At 42.6% G+C, this 15,939-nt stretch overlaps 1 protein-coding gene across 1 annotated transcript in view; it reads left to right on the top strand.

Moving 5' to 3' along the window:
* LOC120066268 (solute carrier organic anion transporter family member 3A1-like) overlaps positions 1-15,939 on the top strand; it is a 58,026-nt gene that overhangs the window by 33,295 nt on the left and 8,792 nt on the right. Inside the window, exons 3-4 of the mRNA XM_039017523.1 lie at positions 12,505-12,603; positions 12,917-13,204. Coding sequence (XP_038873451.1) covers positions 12,505-12,603; positions 12,917-13,204 — 387 coding nt within the window. The remainder of the gene's footprint in view (positions 1-12,504; positions 12,604-12,916; positions 13,205-15,939) is intronic.

Raw genomic sequence — 15,939 nt, 5'->3', positions numbered from 1 at the left:
TAATTTGAGTCAGTTGGAGGTGTACCTGTGGATATATGAAGGCCTACCTTCAAACTCAGTGCCTCATTGCTTGACATCATGGGTAAATCAAAAGAAATCAGCCAAGACCTCAAAAAAAAAGACCTCCAGGAAGTCTGGTTCATCCTTGGGAGCAATTTGCAAATGCCTGAAGGTACCATGTTCATCTGTACAAACAATAGTACGCAAGTATAAACACCATGGGACCACGCATTTGACATACCGCTCAGGAAGGAGATGCGTTCTGTCTCCTAGAGATGAACGTACTTTGGTGCGAAAAGTGCAAATCAATCCCAGAACAACAGCAAATGACCTTGTGAAGATGCTGGAGGAAACAAAAGTATCTATATCCACAGTAAAAACGAGTCCTATATCGACATAACCTGAAAGGCCGCTCAGCAAGGAAGAAGCCACTGCTACAAAACCGCCATAAAAAAAGCCAGACTACGGTTTGCAACTGCACATGAGGACAAAGATCGTACTTTTTGGAGAAATGTCCTCTGGTCTGATGAAACAAAAATAGAACTGTTTGGTCATAATGACCATCGTTATGTTTGGAGGGAAAAGGGGGATGCTTGCAAGCCGAAGAACACCATCCCAACCGTGAAGCACGGGGGTGGCAGCATCATGTGGGGGTGCTTTGATGCAGGAGGGACTGGTGCACTTCACAAAATAGATGGCATCATGAGGTAGGAAAATTATGTGGATATATTGAAGCAACATCTCAAGACATCAGTCAGGAAGTTAAAGCTTGGTCTCAAATGGGTCTTCCAAATGGACAATGACCGCAAGCATACTTCCAAAGTTGTGGCAAAATGGCTTAAGGACAACAAAGTCAAGGTATTGGAGTTGTCATCACAAAGCTCTGACCTCAATCCCATAGAAAATATGTGGGCAGAAGTGAAAAAGCGTGTGTGAGCAAGGAGGCCTACAAACCTGACTCAGTTACACCAGCTCTGTCAGGAGGAATGGGCCAAAATTCACCCAACTTATTGTGTGAAGCTTGTGGAAGGCTACCCGAAATGTTTGACCCATGTTAAACAATTTAAAGGCAATGCTACCTAATACTAATTGAGTGTATGTAAACTTCTGACCCACTGGGAATGTGATGAAAGACATAAAAGCTGAAATAAATAATTCTCTCTACTATTATTCTGACATTTCCCATTCTTAAAATGAAGTGGTGATCCTAACTGACCTAAGACAGGGAATTTTTTATTGGATTAAATGTCAGGAAATGTGAAAAACTGAGTTTAAATGTATATGGCTAACTTCCGACTTCAACTGTATCAAGTTAGTTAGTGTTTAAATTCTCTTTAGGCTATCTGATGTTTGTTTTGAACCAGTGTGCACACGGCCCAGTCTAAGCAGGTTCCTACCCAAGGTCTTGGTCTTTAATCACTCCAGTCAGCAGTGGTCCACTGTACTTAACACACATGGCCTTATCTGAAGGTCAATAGAAAGTGATATTACTGATGCAAACTATGGTTGGGCGGTATCCAGATTTTCATATTGTCATACCGTCCTTCTATCATCCCGGAATATACGGTATTACCGGCTTAGTACACAAGGGGGCGCCAAAACAACGCAAGAAAACCCATTAAAATTCAAAAAAACAGAATGCTAACAAAGTTAGCACAGGTAATAGCGAATATCAATGGAGGCTATTAGCTAAATGCTAACAAGTGCAACATAAAATAAACAAATTACAAAGACAGGCAATCCAGCTCATAAAATAATACATATATGGGTGGGAGCTACCGAATGTCATTTTTGGTGAGTTTGGACATTTACAAGCGAATGTGAACGAGAGATATTGTGCATTTGAACAAAGTTTTGATGCGTGCTTGTCTGAAGGAAGAACCGTACTGGCTCTGGAGCAGCATGTGTACACGGTGTTTGTATGGAGTCCTGAGTCGCTAGGGCAATAGGCCTTCATGCTCTGATCGGAGGGGCGAGGAGAAGACCAGCCGAGAACAAAGGGAGAAAAAACTAAAGGAAATCAAGATATTGACAGCTGTACAAATAACTCATCCAAATGGCTTTGACTTCTCAAACATGGCAGAAAGCTAACACAATATGATGCCCCGTCACCTTATTAATTCAGCCACTTATATAACTAGCAAGTTAAACTTCGGTGTCGCGATAACACAGAATTCTGCGTTTTACACAGGAAAAAATGATAAAATGCATAAGAAATATCTTGCTGCGTTTTGTAAACGCTGATGTAAAATGCTTATTTTTGTCATTTCTGCTCGGCATCAGACTCATTTTGTGCTTCAGTTGCAATTCCCTTCTCAGATGAGAATTCACAAACAGGCATTCTATCACTAGACAGCGATCTGACTGATGTGTAGCTACTTTTCTCTGGTACTTTTCTAGTTGTAGCCAGATTACTTTTCTCCAGTAAAATGCTAGATTAAATGCAAGGTTAATGCAAAACATCAGGAAATGTAGCTGGCTACACTCTTTCTATGATACACATTAGAAATATGATGGCCACGCATCGTTTTTGCAAAAAATACCTTGCTTTTTCATTGTAAGCTCTTACTTGTTTGGCTGCCAGCCAAATAGCGTCACTTCTGTTGTCATCTGATGAAAATGAAGCTATTTTCTGCCGATTGTGTTCCACTAATGTATATTCTGTGAAACCCTGAACACTATTGAGTGAAGAAAACAGAGTTGACTTTTAATATAAAAACCCTGCAATGCACAGCTGGACTCACCTGCTCCTGCTTTCTCTCATTGTGCTATTTACAAACAAACATGTGACTGGCTCAACTGTTCTGGGGAACTATGGTAAGCTTCATAGTGTAAAATTATTTGACAGGTGAAATGAAGAACGTGATCTGCTTTATCTCTTATTAACGTATTGCACAAATTGACTGCAGGTATTTACTTAAAAAGTACCTACAAATATTAAAATGTATTGAAAACATTCAAATAAATATTTTGTATGGTTTTAACAGTATTGAAAAACCATCCCGTGGTTATTTGGTATATACTGTATGCCGCCAAAGCCTAACACAAACAATGTTACAGTAAACTAACGTTTGTTTTGTGTCCAGGCCTGCAGTTGTATGTCACGCCCTGACCTTAGAGCTTTTTATGTCTCTATTTTGGTTTGGTCAGGGTGTGATTTGGGTGGGCATTCTATGTTCATTTTTCTATGTTTTGTATTTCTTTGTTTTGGCCAGGTGTGGTTCTCAATCAGGGACAGCTGTCTATCGTTGTCTCTGATTGGGAACCATACTTAGGTAGCATTTTCCCACCTGTGTTTTGTGGGTAGTTGTTTTCTGTTTAGTGTTTTGCACCTGACAGGACTGTTTCGGTTTCGGTTATTCACTTTGTTATTTTTGTTTAGTGTTCAGTTTAAATAAAAACTAATGAACACTTACCACGCTGTGCTTTGGTCCGAATCCTCTTCATCCGACGACGACACCCGTTACATTGTATGAATGTCCTACTACCCTTCCTGTCCTGTACATTGTGGTGTTGTTTTTTGTGACACCCAGTCAGTGTGTAGCGTAACCCAAAAAGGTCTGAGACTCTGAAACCCTAGCAGTTGGCACTAGTTTAAGGATGGTCTCTGCCTCTCAATCTGGCCCTCTGTGAAAGTGGCCTGGGGTGGGCAGGCAGTTGTTTGGCCTCCCATGTTGCACTGTGTCCTTATACTCTCACTGGGCTCTGGAGGATTACTCTCCTAGATGCTTAGTAAACTTGAGCAGGATTAATGTAGGGGAACAAAGAATCCCTCTGCACAGAGAGAAAAGCAAGAAAATGAACTGAGGGTTAAGACATATGCTATACAGGCTGAGGTTCAGCAGCCATTATTGTGTTCACACTTCCTTGTCTTTTCCTGCAACTTGTAATGATCAATAGTCTTTGTTTAGAATATACATGGTTAATATATTTTGGATGGTTACACAACTCTGTCACTTTGTATTTCATTGCATATGCCAATAGCATAGTGTGCATACTGTCCCGTGCACAGAACATGCTATTGGGCCATACATTGTAGCATTACACCTGTGATATGGAGTGCTTGTATGTAGGCTTATGTGTTTGATGGGTTGAATAGCTTTGAAACCATTTTCTCAAGAGGTTTCATTAGGCTCTGGAGTGATGGTGCCAGGAACAGTGCAAGGCTGGTCACTGTCTTTTATGGCCTGCATTCTGGTTTAATGTCTGTATTGTGTTAGGAAGGTCCATTAGAGGGAGCTCTATAAACTGCAGGTGCCTGTAAAATATAACTTTGCTGGACTCAATACACACATTAGTGGAGGAAAAGGCCTCTCCTGCCTTTAGATCAGGGTTACAATGTTGACATGACATTGCCACTTCTATTGTATCTCTATTAAACCTACCTCTTTGAAAGAAAAGCCCTCCTCAGCAGATATCTAGAACTTCTGAATCTGTGTTTGTTGGAAGTACCCAGTACTAGGTATTATCTTGGGATATGCAAACCTTTCCCTGTTTTATGTTCATAGATGCAGCATTTATTACAACAGAGCATAGAGACTAACATGCTGTGCTGTCGGTCAGTGGGATGGACCACTGGGTTAAGTAATATCACTAAAGGATGTGATTTATAGACAGCAGGAAGTGCAGCCTGGTTCTGTTGCTCTCTAAGCAAATTAGTGGAAGACAGAAAGACTAGAGCCCAGCGGTTTTATTGAATTACGTCTGACATGCTCTACAGAGAGTATAATTCACGGGATACTTAAATGCTCGAGCAAAGTACAACAGGAACAAATTAGTTTGTTTTGTACTTGTTCTATAACAGGACTGTTGGAAGAAAATGGGATTTCAGAGGCAATTAAGGGAAATATTTTGGACGATTACCAACAAGACCATTTGGCTCAGGTTATGGCCTTAATTAAGATGAAGATTTATTTCATTAAATGAAAATGTCCATTATTTCTCTTGCATAGTATAATATAGCAGTTTTGTCTTAACTGTTTTCATAGAACTTGAAATGAATGAAAGTCGTTTTTTGTTTAAGGCATGTCTTATTTTCATTCTCATTTGCTTGTACTGGAACCTCCCCATGCAGAGTAAAATGCTTGCTATCACTGTCATCTAGCAATGCTCAGTTCCAGTTGTGCTGAGATCAGTGGAAAGACTTGAGGTTTGAAAACATTTGAACTGATTCATCCACAAGATGGTTGGGGAATAACCAGAGGCCATGCTAAATGCAACCAAGCCTGTCAGTGGTGGCCTAGAGGGAAATCTCATAAATGAACCATGCAAAATAACCTCTCACATACGGCCACACCACATTCATTATCCCACAGAGTGTATTAACCTGAGCTCCTCAGAAAAGTGTGAGAGGAAGAGAGAGAGGGAGTGAGAGCGAAATGGAAAAGGTGAAAGGGGGCCTATCCGCTTGATGTCAGGAACTGGGGAGATGATCACTTGCTTTTGTACCTACTGTCCTGAGATGAGGTTGAGAGAGAGAGAGGGGAGTAGGTGGGGGCTGCCTGTTTGTCCTCAGTAGGGGAGGGGTAGGCTCATGTGGTGCACCTGCCTGCCTGGAGAGAGAAACATGGGGTGTTCTTGCTTGTCCTTAGAGTGAGCTTTTCTTTTGACAGCTCTAAAAATAAAACATCTCTTAGACCTATTTGCTGGCCATGTCATGTCTTCCAGATAAGACAAAATGAGGGGGGAATGGCTAGAAGCACTGTAGAAGTCCTGCAGCTCTGTGTTTGTTGTGACTCAGGCAGGGCTGGGTAGCTTCTGTCCCAGGTTCATATCACTAAGAATGTCTTTTTTTTTTTTTTTTCACTGCTATGGAATGTTAAGTCTCAGCATTATTTTCCTCATCTGGAACGCTTAAACCTGCAGGATGACAGCAAAATCATATGCCCCCCAGGCCTCCCGAGTGGCGCAGTGGTCTAAGGCACTGCATTGCAGTGCTAGCTGTGCCACTAGAGATTCTGGGTTCAAGTCCAGGCTCTGTCGCAGCCGGCCGCGACCGGGAGACACATGGGGAGGCGCCCAGCGTCGCCTGGGTTAGGGAGGGTTTGGCCGGCAGGGATATCCTTGTCTCATCGCTCACTAGCGACTCCTGTGGTGGGATGGGCACAGTGCATGCTGACACGGTTGCCAGGTGTACGGTGTTTCCTCTGACACATTGGTGCGGCTGGCTTCCGGGTTGGATGGACATTGTGTCAAGAATGGTTGGGCTGTGTTTCGGAGGACGCATGGCTCTCGACCTTCGCCTCTCCCGAGTCCGTACGGGAGTTGCAGCGATGAGACAAGACTGTAACTACTACCAATTGGATACCACAAAATTGGGGAGAAAAAAGGGGTAAATAAAAATAAAATCATATGCCTCTCATTTTCTCACTATCAGATGCACAGAACACATGGTCCTTCAAAAAGATTGAATGTTGAAATATATTAGGTTTATGACATGTCTTGTGCAACAGATGTAGGATAGTTGAGTGTGATTACCAAGGAGATAGTGTTTCTGAAAACAGAGTTTGGTTTAAACTTTGAGCCTGTAAGTGAGTGATTATGGACTTACTTTAAAGGCGTCAGCATGCTTCCCAGCCAAAACAGTTTGACAGAGTTTGTGCATATATTATGATGTCATTCTGTGACGTTTTTGTTTGTTTTGGACTTCGGTGATGTTTTTTTCCCGGCTGTTCGGGAACACAGCATTTTTTCTGAAGGCAATCCGAGGCTCGGAGTTGAAGTCTATGCCCCGTTGTTGGTCATTGGTCAACTGTAGCGATTCTTCAATAAATTCCTTGTTGTCATTCAAGGAGAGATGACTCGTTTTCATTGAAAAATACTGCACCAAACATCTTAGTTAGATGTAAAATTGCGCGACTACGATCTCTTCGGCAAAAATGTCAAAATGAACGACAGATTTCTGGCGTTATCTTAGATTAATTCTGACTATTTTGAGGAAGCATATACTGGCTACTGTGTCTCAAAATGGACAAACAGTACTATTGCTGCTTTTAAGGGAGTATGCGAGCACACTCGTTCGGCACTGAAGCATGCTGACGCCTTAACCGGCAAGCCTCTGAAAGGTGATATCACTAACTGAGTTTGTCTTTGATGTTTCCTGTGGTGAGAACAATGGTGGCGTTGTTGCTATTTGGAAACAACACTCTGTTTCTAAGGAAAGGCTTGAAACAGTGACTGCACAGTACTAATTTGATGCACAACAGGCCATTTAGTGTATACACAAGATGGAAACTGTGCTGGAGTTTCTCCTGAAAACGCTGTCAGCATGCATGACAACTTTATTGGCATAATCTGCTCCCTTTGCTTTCTCTCTCCTGCTTTTATTACATTTTTACAACTCTATGTACTATTTTGGGAATAGTTTTGTTCCATGTAGTATTTTATTCAGGAATGACTTACTGTAGGACACCATGGTGAAGCTAAGAGTGATCATTCAGTGCATACGTTATTGTTTCACTGGAATTGACTTATAGGCTATTCAATCACAGTCAGAGATCAACAATTGTTGTTACAGCTGGTTGGAGAAATAGATGACAGACTACTGGAATCTGGTTCAAGACTACAGACAAAGTGATTGATCCTAGAGCAGTGTTGGGGAACGGTACTTTTAAAAGTAACTTGTTGTGTTACACCGTTACTTACTATGAAAAGTAACTAGTTACATTACTTTTGAGTTACCAAAAACAGAAAACCCTCTGAAGAGGCCTTACACGTGTTGGTCATTCATTCTTATGCCCAATTGACTATCTTTGAATGGCTTGCATATCCTACCGTCCATAGCCTAATCAATAACTCTGGGCTATACCAGCTCAAGTAATAAAGACAGACGCCATATCTCCTTTACAATACTTAAAATAAATAATATAAAACCAACTTGGCAGTAAAGGGAGAGCTCAAATACAAGGACAAGAGGCTACTGTTTTACACACATACGAACTGGCCAGAGAGTTCTATGTAAAACTATACGATCACATTGTGTAATTGTAGTGCCCCTTCCTTTTATTGTGAAGACAGAGCTGGAGAAATGTAATTTCTTATCAACTGAGCCTAATTTGATCACCTAGCTACGTTGTTTGCTTTATTACCAGACAATAAATGGGTCAATCGCCTGAACCCGATGATCCTGTGTTTGCGTGTGAATCCTGCAAGTAGCATCAGTCAAGATTTGAGGGGTAATATCTGTCCTTTTCTTCTACCAATTTAAAGTAATGTGAATACTTCCACGATAAAGGCTATTGTCTCTGCCATCTTGCTAGCTATCTAGCTACCAGCTGCCATGCCAGCTACATGCTGCAACGTTCATGCAGAAACAGGAAGAGCGCGAACAATGCCGAATGTAGGATAGGGGGAGTGATTTTAATTTGTGCCAACAAAGAAAAAGGGAAATCATATTGCAAAAGTAACTCGTTATTATTTAAAGGGATAGTTCACCCGAATTACAAAATGCCATATTGGTTTCCTTACCCTGTAAGCAGTCTATGGACTATGACGGCAATCCATGCTTTGGTTTAGTTTCCCTGGCACTGTTTCCACATGCTAACATTTTGTGGCACAAATCCTATTCAAGTCATGGGACCGATATTATCATTTTTCGGGCATCACGTTGAAATCATCTATACGTGCTGTAATTTCTAAACGGTTTACCCGATATAGATAAATACCCTCAAATTAAAGCTGACAGTCTGCACTTTAACCCCAAATACATTATATCATTTCTAATTCAAAGTGCTGGAGTACAGAGCCAAAACAACAAAAAATGTGTCACTGTCCCAATACTTTTGGAGCTCACTGTAGCTGTGTCTCTATTTGCCTTCAACCAACAGGCCATGCTGGCCTTACTGCCAACCTCCCAGACAACCAGGGTTTTTCCTAGGTCTCAGGAAGAAGCAATATGTTTTGTTCCCAGCTTGACAACCCTAAAGCAAACACTCCAGACTTCCCTCTCTTTATCCAGACAAAGTGACCTGATTTGTCCTGTGTTATGACAGGAACAATGTGCAGTACTTTATTGCTGTGCCTTGCCTAGGAGAAACAGTCATTAACTGAGAGAAAAACCTTACAAGCCAGTAATGTGAAACATATAGCCTATGGAATACAAAAACCACTAAAACTGATGTGTTTGAATGTGCATGTTAATTCCCTACTTAGGTTTGGGTGGTATGGTGGTATGTTCAGGAAGCAGGGTCTTATTGTCAGTATTCACAGTGATGTACATGTATATACTAGGGATGCACGATATATCGGTAAGCATATTGGAATCGGCCTATATTAGCTAAAAATGCCAACATCGTCATTGGCCCGATGTCTAGTTTAATGCTGATGTGCAAAACCGATGTCAAAACTGACGTGCATACCTATCTAACGTAGATAGATGACGTAATGACACCACGAAAAATATAGCGCTACACATGCAACACAGCATTCCTAACCTAGCCCACAATGTCTGCTGTGTGGATTGAGCAGTCAACAAGTCGAGCAGTCATTTGAAAGAGTAAGAACATTTCAGCGAGACAACTCAAAGATGAAATCCATTAATGCCAAGATAATGCAATTCATTGCCCTTGACAATCAACCGTTCTCTGTCATGGATGATGTTGGCTTTTGCCGACTGGTCGAGCACCGGTAAACACTACCAAGTGCTCTATTTTTCAGATGCTGCCCTACCGGAGTTACACAGCATCCATGAGCTACTTGATATGGGCGTCACTGCTATTAGCTTCACGACTGACATTTGTACCAGCGATGTCAGCCCCATGAGCATTATGATTCTGACAGCACAGTGGGTCCACGAGGATTTCCTACTGAGGAAAGCCGTATTGTATGCTCAAGAATGTGCTGGTTCTCATGCCGCTGCTGACATTTCAATGGCATTTGAGAACATGTTTGAAACTTGGAAACATGAACACTCCTAGCTCCATTCGAACAACTGACTCGAGAAATAAGCTCAACTGTCTGCAGCAGACGTGATACCCCGTCATGGCGTTGAAACACCTGCTCAACAAAAATGCCAACACAGACCGTCGGGTTAACGTGGAAAAGTACTCTACTAGAGGCTGTGAACAAGCGATTCGGTGGCGTTCTCTCTGAGCCTCTACTGTGTCGCCACCATGGCGACGCTAGGTACAAGGACCGCTACTTCGATGCAGACAAGAAACAGGGTTTATGTGAAATGTTACAGACAGCTGGACAGGATGGAAACGGACATAGTGACAGTGCACACCGAGGAAGAGAGGCCACAGACAGACAGAGCTGAAACTTCACTGCTTGATATATGATGAAATCCTGGTGAGACTGAACAAATGAACAACGAAACAGCACAGCAAGTAAGTGAAAGAAATAGGTTTTTATTATGTTTTACTGGTAATGGGGACATACGTAAATGCCAAAAAAATAACTTTGTGGTCAGTGTGTGTGTGTGTGTGTGTGTGTGTGTGTGTGTGTGTGTGTGTGTGTGTGTGTGTGTGTGTGTGTGTGTGTGTGTGTGTGTGTGTGTGTGTGTGTGTGTGTGTGTGTGTGTGTGTGTGTGTGTGTGTGTGTGTGTGTGTGTGTGTTTCAACTATTTAACTGTACTCGAATGCTTAAAACGCTGCTAAAATGTTAAATATCGGTTATCGGTGTCTTTTTTTTTGGCGAGGAAAATATCGGTATCGGCCAAAAATGACATATCGGTACATCCCTAGTATATACAGCTTTGATCTAAGCCAGTGTAATTTGGTGAATGGTGAAACTGACTCATTTTTTCCATACATGCTCATTAATTGGCTGCTCGAGGCATATGCATAACATCTGTCATGCTGACTGGAGCTGGATTCCCATCGGTGCTAGGGCTGACCCGGAGCCAGCACGGCAAATGTCAGGCGGGTGCTCCACTCAGTGGTGCTCCTGCTCCCTTCCCTTCCTCTCTCCACCCCTCGCTTTAATGGAGCACAACTGCAAAGGGAGCTGGGATAGCAAGGAGTGCTACCGCTTTTGTGTATCTCTAAATCATCACAATTAGTCAACCAGGGCGTAATATCACACCTCTGCTTAAGTGTTCTCTGCACTCTAGAAAGGGAAGTGGGATACCTATTCAGTTGCACAACTGAATAGATTCAACCAAAATAGCACTGTTTCGTAATAATTTTGTTTGTCCTTTGTTCGCACATTTTAAAGTAAAGTGTAATTCCAGTAAACTCATTGCTGGATTAAAACATTACTATTTTAGGGTTTAAACCCATAATGCACCCATAATGCATAATCTGACTACCATGCACTAGTGGGAAAAGGCAAACATACTTTATCTTGTGCAGGCCTGATGAAAAAGAGACACACTTCTATCTTCTGACATTTACAGTATCTGTGTTTTTTTTGGCTGTGAATGAACTTGTGTTGGGTGAAGTGCTGCCTGTCGAACCCCCTCCCATTGTCTGTCTGCCCATCAGGCATTTCAAACAGCACCTGCCAAAGCTCAGTGTTACGCTAAGTGTAATTTTATTTCAGTAATAACATGGCCATGGGCTCTGAGCCTCCACAGCACAAGACCTGACTGGCCTGAGCTTCAGCCAGAGGCTCTGGGGAGTGTCAGTTGGTCCAGGAGCTGCTTACTGCTTTAACACACGTTATCCATAATATCCAATGCCTGGCTCACTAACACATTCAAATGTGATGTTTTGTTTCCACTTTCAATGAATCAGTTTACATTAAATGAGACAATGTGTCGAAAGATAAAAGGAGATTAGGTGACCAAATAAAGCCTCCCAGGTCCTCATGAGCGCTGGCTCTTTGTCCACCTCTGTCTGTCTGACTCTGTGTGCCAGGCTCTCACCCACTCTCTGACAGATAACACTTTAATGAGGATGTGTGGTCCCACAGTCCTGCTCCAGCTGGCCACACTATTAGAGCTGGGCAGTTTGTAGATTTTGACTGTTTTATAGTAGGTCTCTTTTATATCAAGTATTTTTTTTCTTCGATATGTACAGTATGAGCAACAATAATTTCTCGCATTATTGTATGGCATCAGTGGGTTGATGATTGTCAAAATCTGTCTGGTTGGGATCAGAGGTGATACACATGTTTAAGTGCAGTTCAATACAGTTTCCTTGACTCTGGCGCATTTTTGGGGGCGTAATTATTTACATAGCATTCATTTGATTTTGTACATTTTATGATATTTTTACACATTTTTAAGAAATCCCATGCTTTTAAAAATCCCATGTTTGAGAAATATACCACAACATTTTTGCTCTGCTTCAGTGACATGTTTAAGATTTTCATGGTTGTGCTTTTCTTTTTCTTTTTTTACAAGATTTGTCCTTACAATGAAATAGTCCCTTGGTTACGGCCCTCTGCATTATAAAGCTTGCCCCATACTGCCCTCTGGAAAAAGCCATGGATTAGTGAACATGGTTCACCACCTTGTGGTTGAGTTTAGAATTGTTACATTTCATCCATGAGATGGTTAACGTGTTGTCTACTGTACTACTATAAAGCCTTATCTCTCTACTTGTCTCCATGTCATTCCAGGGATCGTCTTCTCTACTTTGGTGTTTGGGCCTGCCTGTGGTTTCCTCCTGGGGTCCCTCTGCACCAAGTTCTATGTGGACTTCCTCTTCATCGACACCAGTGAGTTACTGGGAAATACAACCTCACATCAATCCCAACACTGTTCTATGGAAAAGCAATTAAGAAGTCCATTAACCTAGCAACACATAATTAGAGCTAAGTACTTTGTTATTCAAGGTAAGCCAAAATAATGTTAATTTGGTTTATTAACATTATAGTATTATGATTGAATTATGAGCCTATAATCTAATTGTTAAATTAACACTCTCCCTCTAGAATCTAACATTGGAATTCCTCAGTAGTTGAATATAAGTCAAGAGGCAAATGTTTTCCTCTCAATATTTAGTCTGATAAAAGTGTTCTGTCTGCACAGGTAAGCTGGACATCACTTCTGATGACCCTCGGTGGATCGGAGCCTGGTGGGGGGGCTTCCTCCTGTGTGGTGCCTTGCTCTTCTTCTCATCCCTCTTCATGTTTGGCTTCCCCCAAACCCTGTCAGACCGAGAGAAGGACAGGGACGGTGGAGGGGAGAGTGAGCAGGCCATGCTCCCCTCTACCTCTCTGCCCCTGGACTATAATGAGATGCCCAAGTCAAGCAACGGGGCCGTACACAATAACCATGAGCCTGTCAACGGCCCCACCTGCTTTCAGCAGCTCAGAGGTGAGGGGCGATTTTTTTTTCTGTCCCTTTATATTGCATTTAGTATTTGTTCAGTTAAATTAACACTTGTTATGTATTGTATATAGTGTAGCACATCACTTGTTCTCCATCTGTATCCCACCATGATTTGTTAGAGTACCTCACAATTAAATGCTGACCGTATTACCTCCCAAGAGTATATTCCCCCTCAAGCCGATACCACGACGGCCCTCAAGGAACTACACTGAACTTAGTGCAAACTGGAAACCACATATCCTGAGGCCGTATTTATTGTTGCTGAGGATTTTAACAAAGCAAATTTGAGGAAAACATTACTGAAGTTCTATCAAAACATTGTCTGAAGTACTCGCGCATCAAAAACTCTCGACCATTGTGACTCCCCCTTCCGGGATGGCTACAAGGCCTGCCCCCACCCTCCCTTCGGCAAATCAGATCACGTCTCCATCCTGCTCGTCCCTTCCTATAGGCAGAAACTCAAACAGGAAGTACCCATGCTAAGGTCTATTCAACGTTGGTCTGACCAATCGGAATCCATTCTTCAAGATTGTTTTGACCATGCGGACTGGGATATGTTCTGGGTATTCTCTGAGAATAACACTGACGTATACACGGACACAGTGACTGAGTTCATCAGGAAGTGTATAGGGGATGTTGTTCCCACTGTGACTATTAACACCTACCCAAACTAGAAACAGTGGATAGATGGCAGCATTCAAGGACTGTGGGCTCTAGCTCTCTGCGGCCGACGTGAGTAAGATGTTTAAGCGTGTTAACCCTCGCAAGTCTGCGGCCCAGACGTCATCCCTAGCCGCGTCCTCAGAGCATCCGCAGACCAGCTGGCTGGAGTGTTTACGGACATATTCAATCTCTCCCTATCCCAGTCTGCTGTCCCCACTTGCTTCAAGACGTCCACCATTGTTTCTGTACCAAAGAAATGACTATTGCCCCGTAGCACTAACTTCTGTCATCATGAAATGCTTTAAGAGGCTAGTTAAGGATCATATCACCTCCACCTTACCTGTTACCCTAGACCCACTTCAATTTGCTTACCGCCCCAATAGATCCACAAACGATGCAATCGCCATCGCACTGTACACTGCCCTATGCCATCTGGACAAGAGCAATACCTATGTAAGAATGCTGTTCATTGACTATAGCTGAGCCTTCAACACCATAGTACCCTCCAAGCGTATCATCAAGCTCAGGGCCCTGGGTCTGAACCCTGTCCTGTGCAACTGGGTCCTGGACTTCCTGATGGGCCGCGTCAAGTTTGCAGATGACACAACAGTTGTAGACCTGATTACCAACAATGATGAGACAGCCTACATGGAGGAGGTGAGTGCCCTAGCGGAGTGGTGCCAGGAAAATAACCTCTCCCTCAACGTCAACAAAATGAAGGAGCTGATCGTGGACTTCAGGAGACAGCAGAGGGAGCACGCCTCTATCCATATCGACGGGACCGCAGTGGAGAAGGTGAAATGTTTCAAGTTCCTTGGAGTACACATCACTGACAATTTGAAATGGTCCACCCACACAGACAGTGTGGTGAAGAAGGCACAACAGCGCCTCTTCAACCTCAGGAGGCTGAAGAAATTTGGCTTGGCCCCTAAGACCCTCACAAACTTTTACAGATGCACAATTGAAAGCATCCTGTCAGGCTGTATCACCACCTGGTACGGCAACTGCACCGCCCGCAACCGCAGGGCTCTCCAGAGGGTGATGCCCAACGCATCACCTGGAGCATTCTGCCTGCGCTCCAGGACACTTACAGCACCCAATGTCACAGGAAGGCCAAAAAGATCATCAAGGACATCAACCACCCGAGCCACGGCCTGTTCATCCCGCTATCATCCAGAAGGTGAGGTCAGTGCAGGTGCATCAAAGCTGGGACTGAGAGACTGAAAAACAGCTTCTATCTCAACGCTGTCAGACTGTTAAATAGCCATCACTAGCCAGCTACCACCCGGTTACTCAACAATGCACCTTAGCGGCTGCTGACCTATGTACATAGAAATTGAATCACTGGTCACTTTAATAATGTTTACATACTGCTTTACTCATTTCATATGTATATGCTGTATTCTACTGTATTTTAGTCAATGCCATTCCGACATTGCTCATCCTAATATTTATATATTTCTTAATTCCATTCTAACAGTGACATGCTTACTTACTTACTTCCCAACAATGCAGAGAGAAAAATGTTGAAAAGGACAACTTGTCCATATACACTGGTTACCAGTACCGAGTTGATTTGTAGGGCTATGAGGTAATTGAGGTAGGTACAGTTGAAGTCGGAAGTTTACATACACTTAGGTTGGAGTCATTAAAGCTCATTTTTCAACCACTCCACAAATTTCTTGTTAACAAACTATAGTTTTGGAAAGTCGGTTAGGACATCTACCTTGTGCATGACACAAGTAATTTTTCCAACAATTGTTTACAGACTGTATCACAATTCCAGTGGGTCAGAAGTATTAATAAACTAAGTAGAAAAACTGTGTTGAAATGTATTTCAAATCAAATTTATTTATAAAGCCCTTACATCAGCTGATGTCACAAAGTGCTGTACAGAAACCTAGCCTAAAACCCCAAACAATGCAGGTGTAAAAGCACAGTGGCTCGGGAAAACTCCCTAGAAAGGCCAAAACCTAGGAAGAAACCTAGAGAGGAACCAGGCTATGAGGGGTGGCCAGTCCTCTTCTGGCTGTGCCGGGTGGAGATTATAACAGAAC

This window comes from Salvelinus namaycush, chromosome 21 (assembly GCF_016432855.1).
Source record: "Salvelinus namaycush isolate Seneca chromosome 21, SaNama_1.0, whole genome shotgun sequence".
NCBI classification, from domain to species: domain Eukaryota; kingdom Metazoa; phylum Chordata; class Actinopteri; order Salmoniformes; family Salmonidae; genus Salvelinus; species Salvelinus namaycush.
The sequence above is the reverse complement of the archived record's forward strand: the minus strand, read 5'-3'. Positions and strand labels throughout refer to the sequence as shown.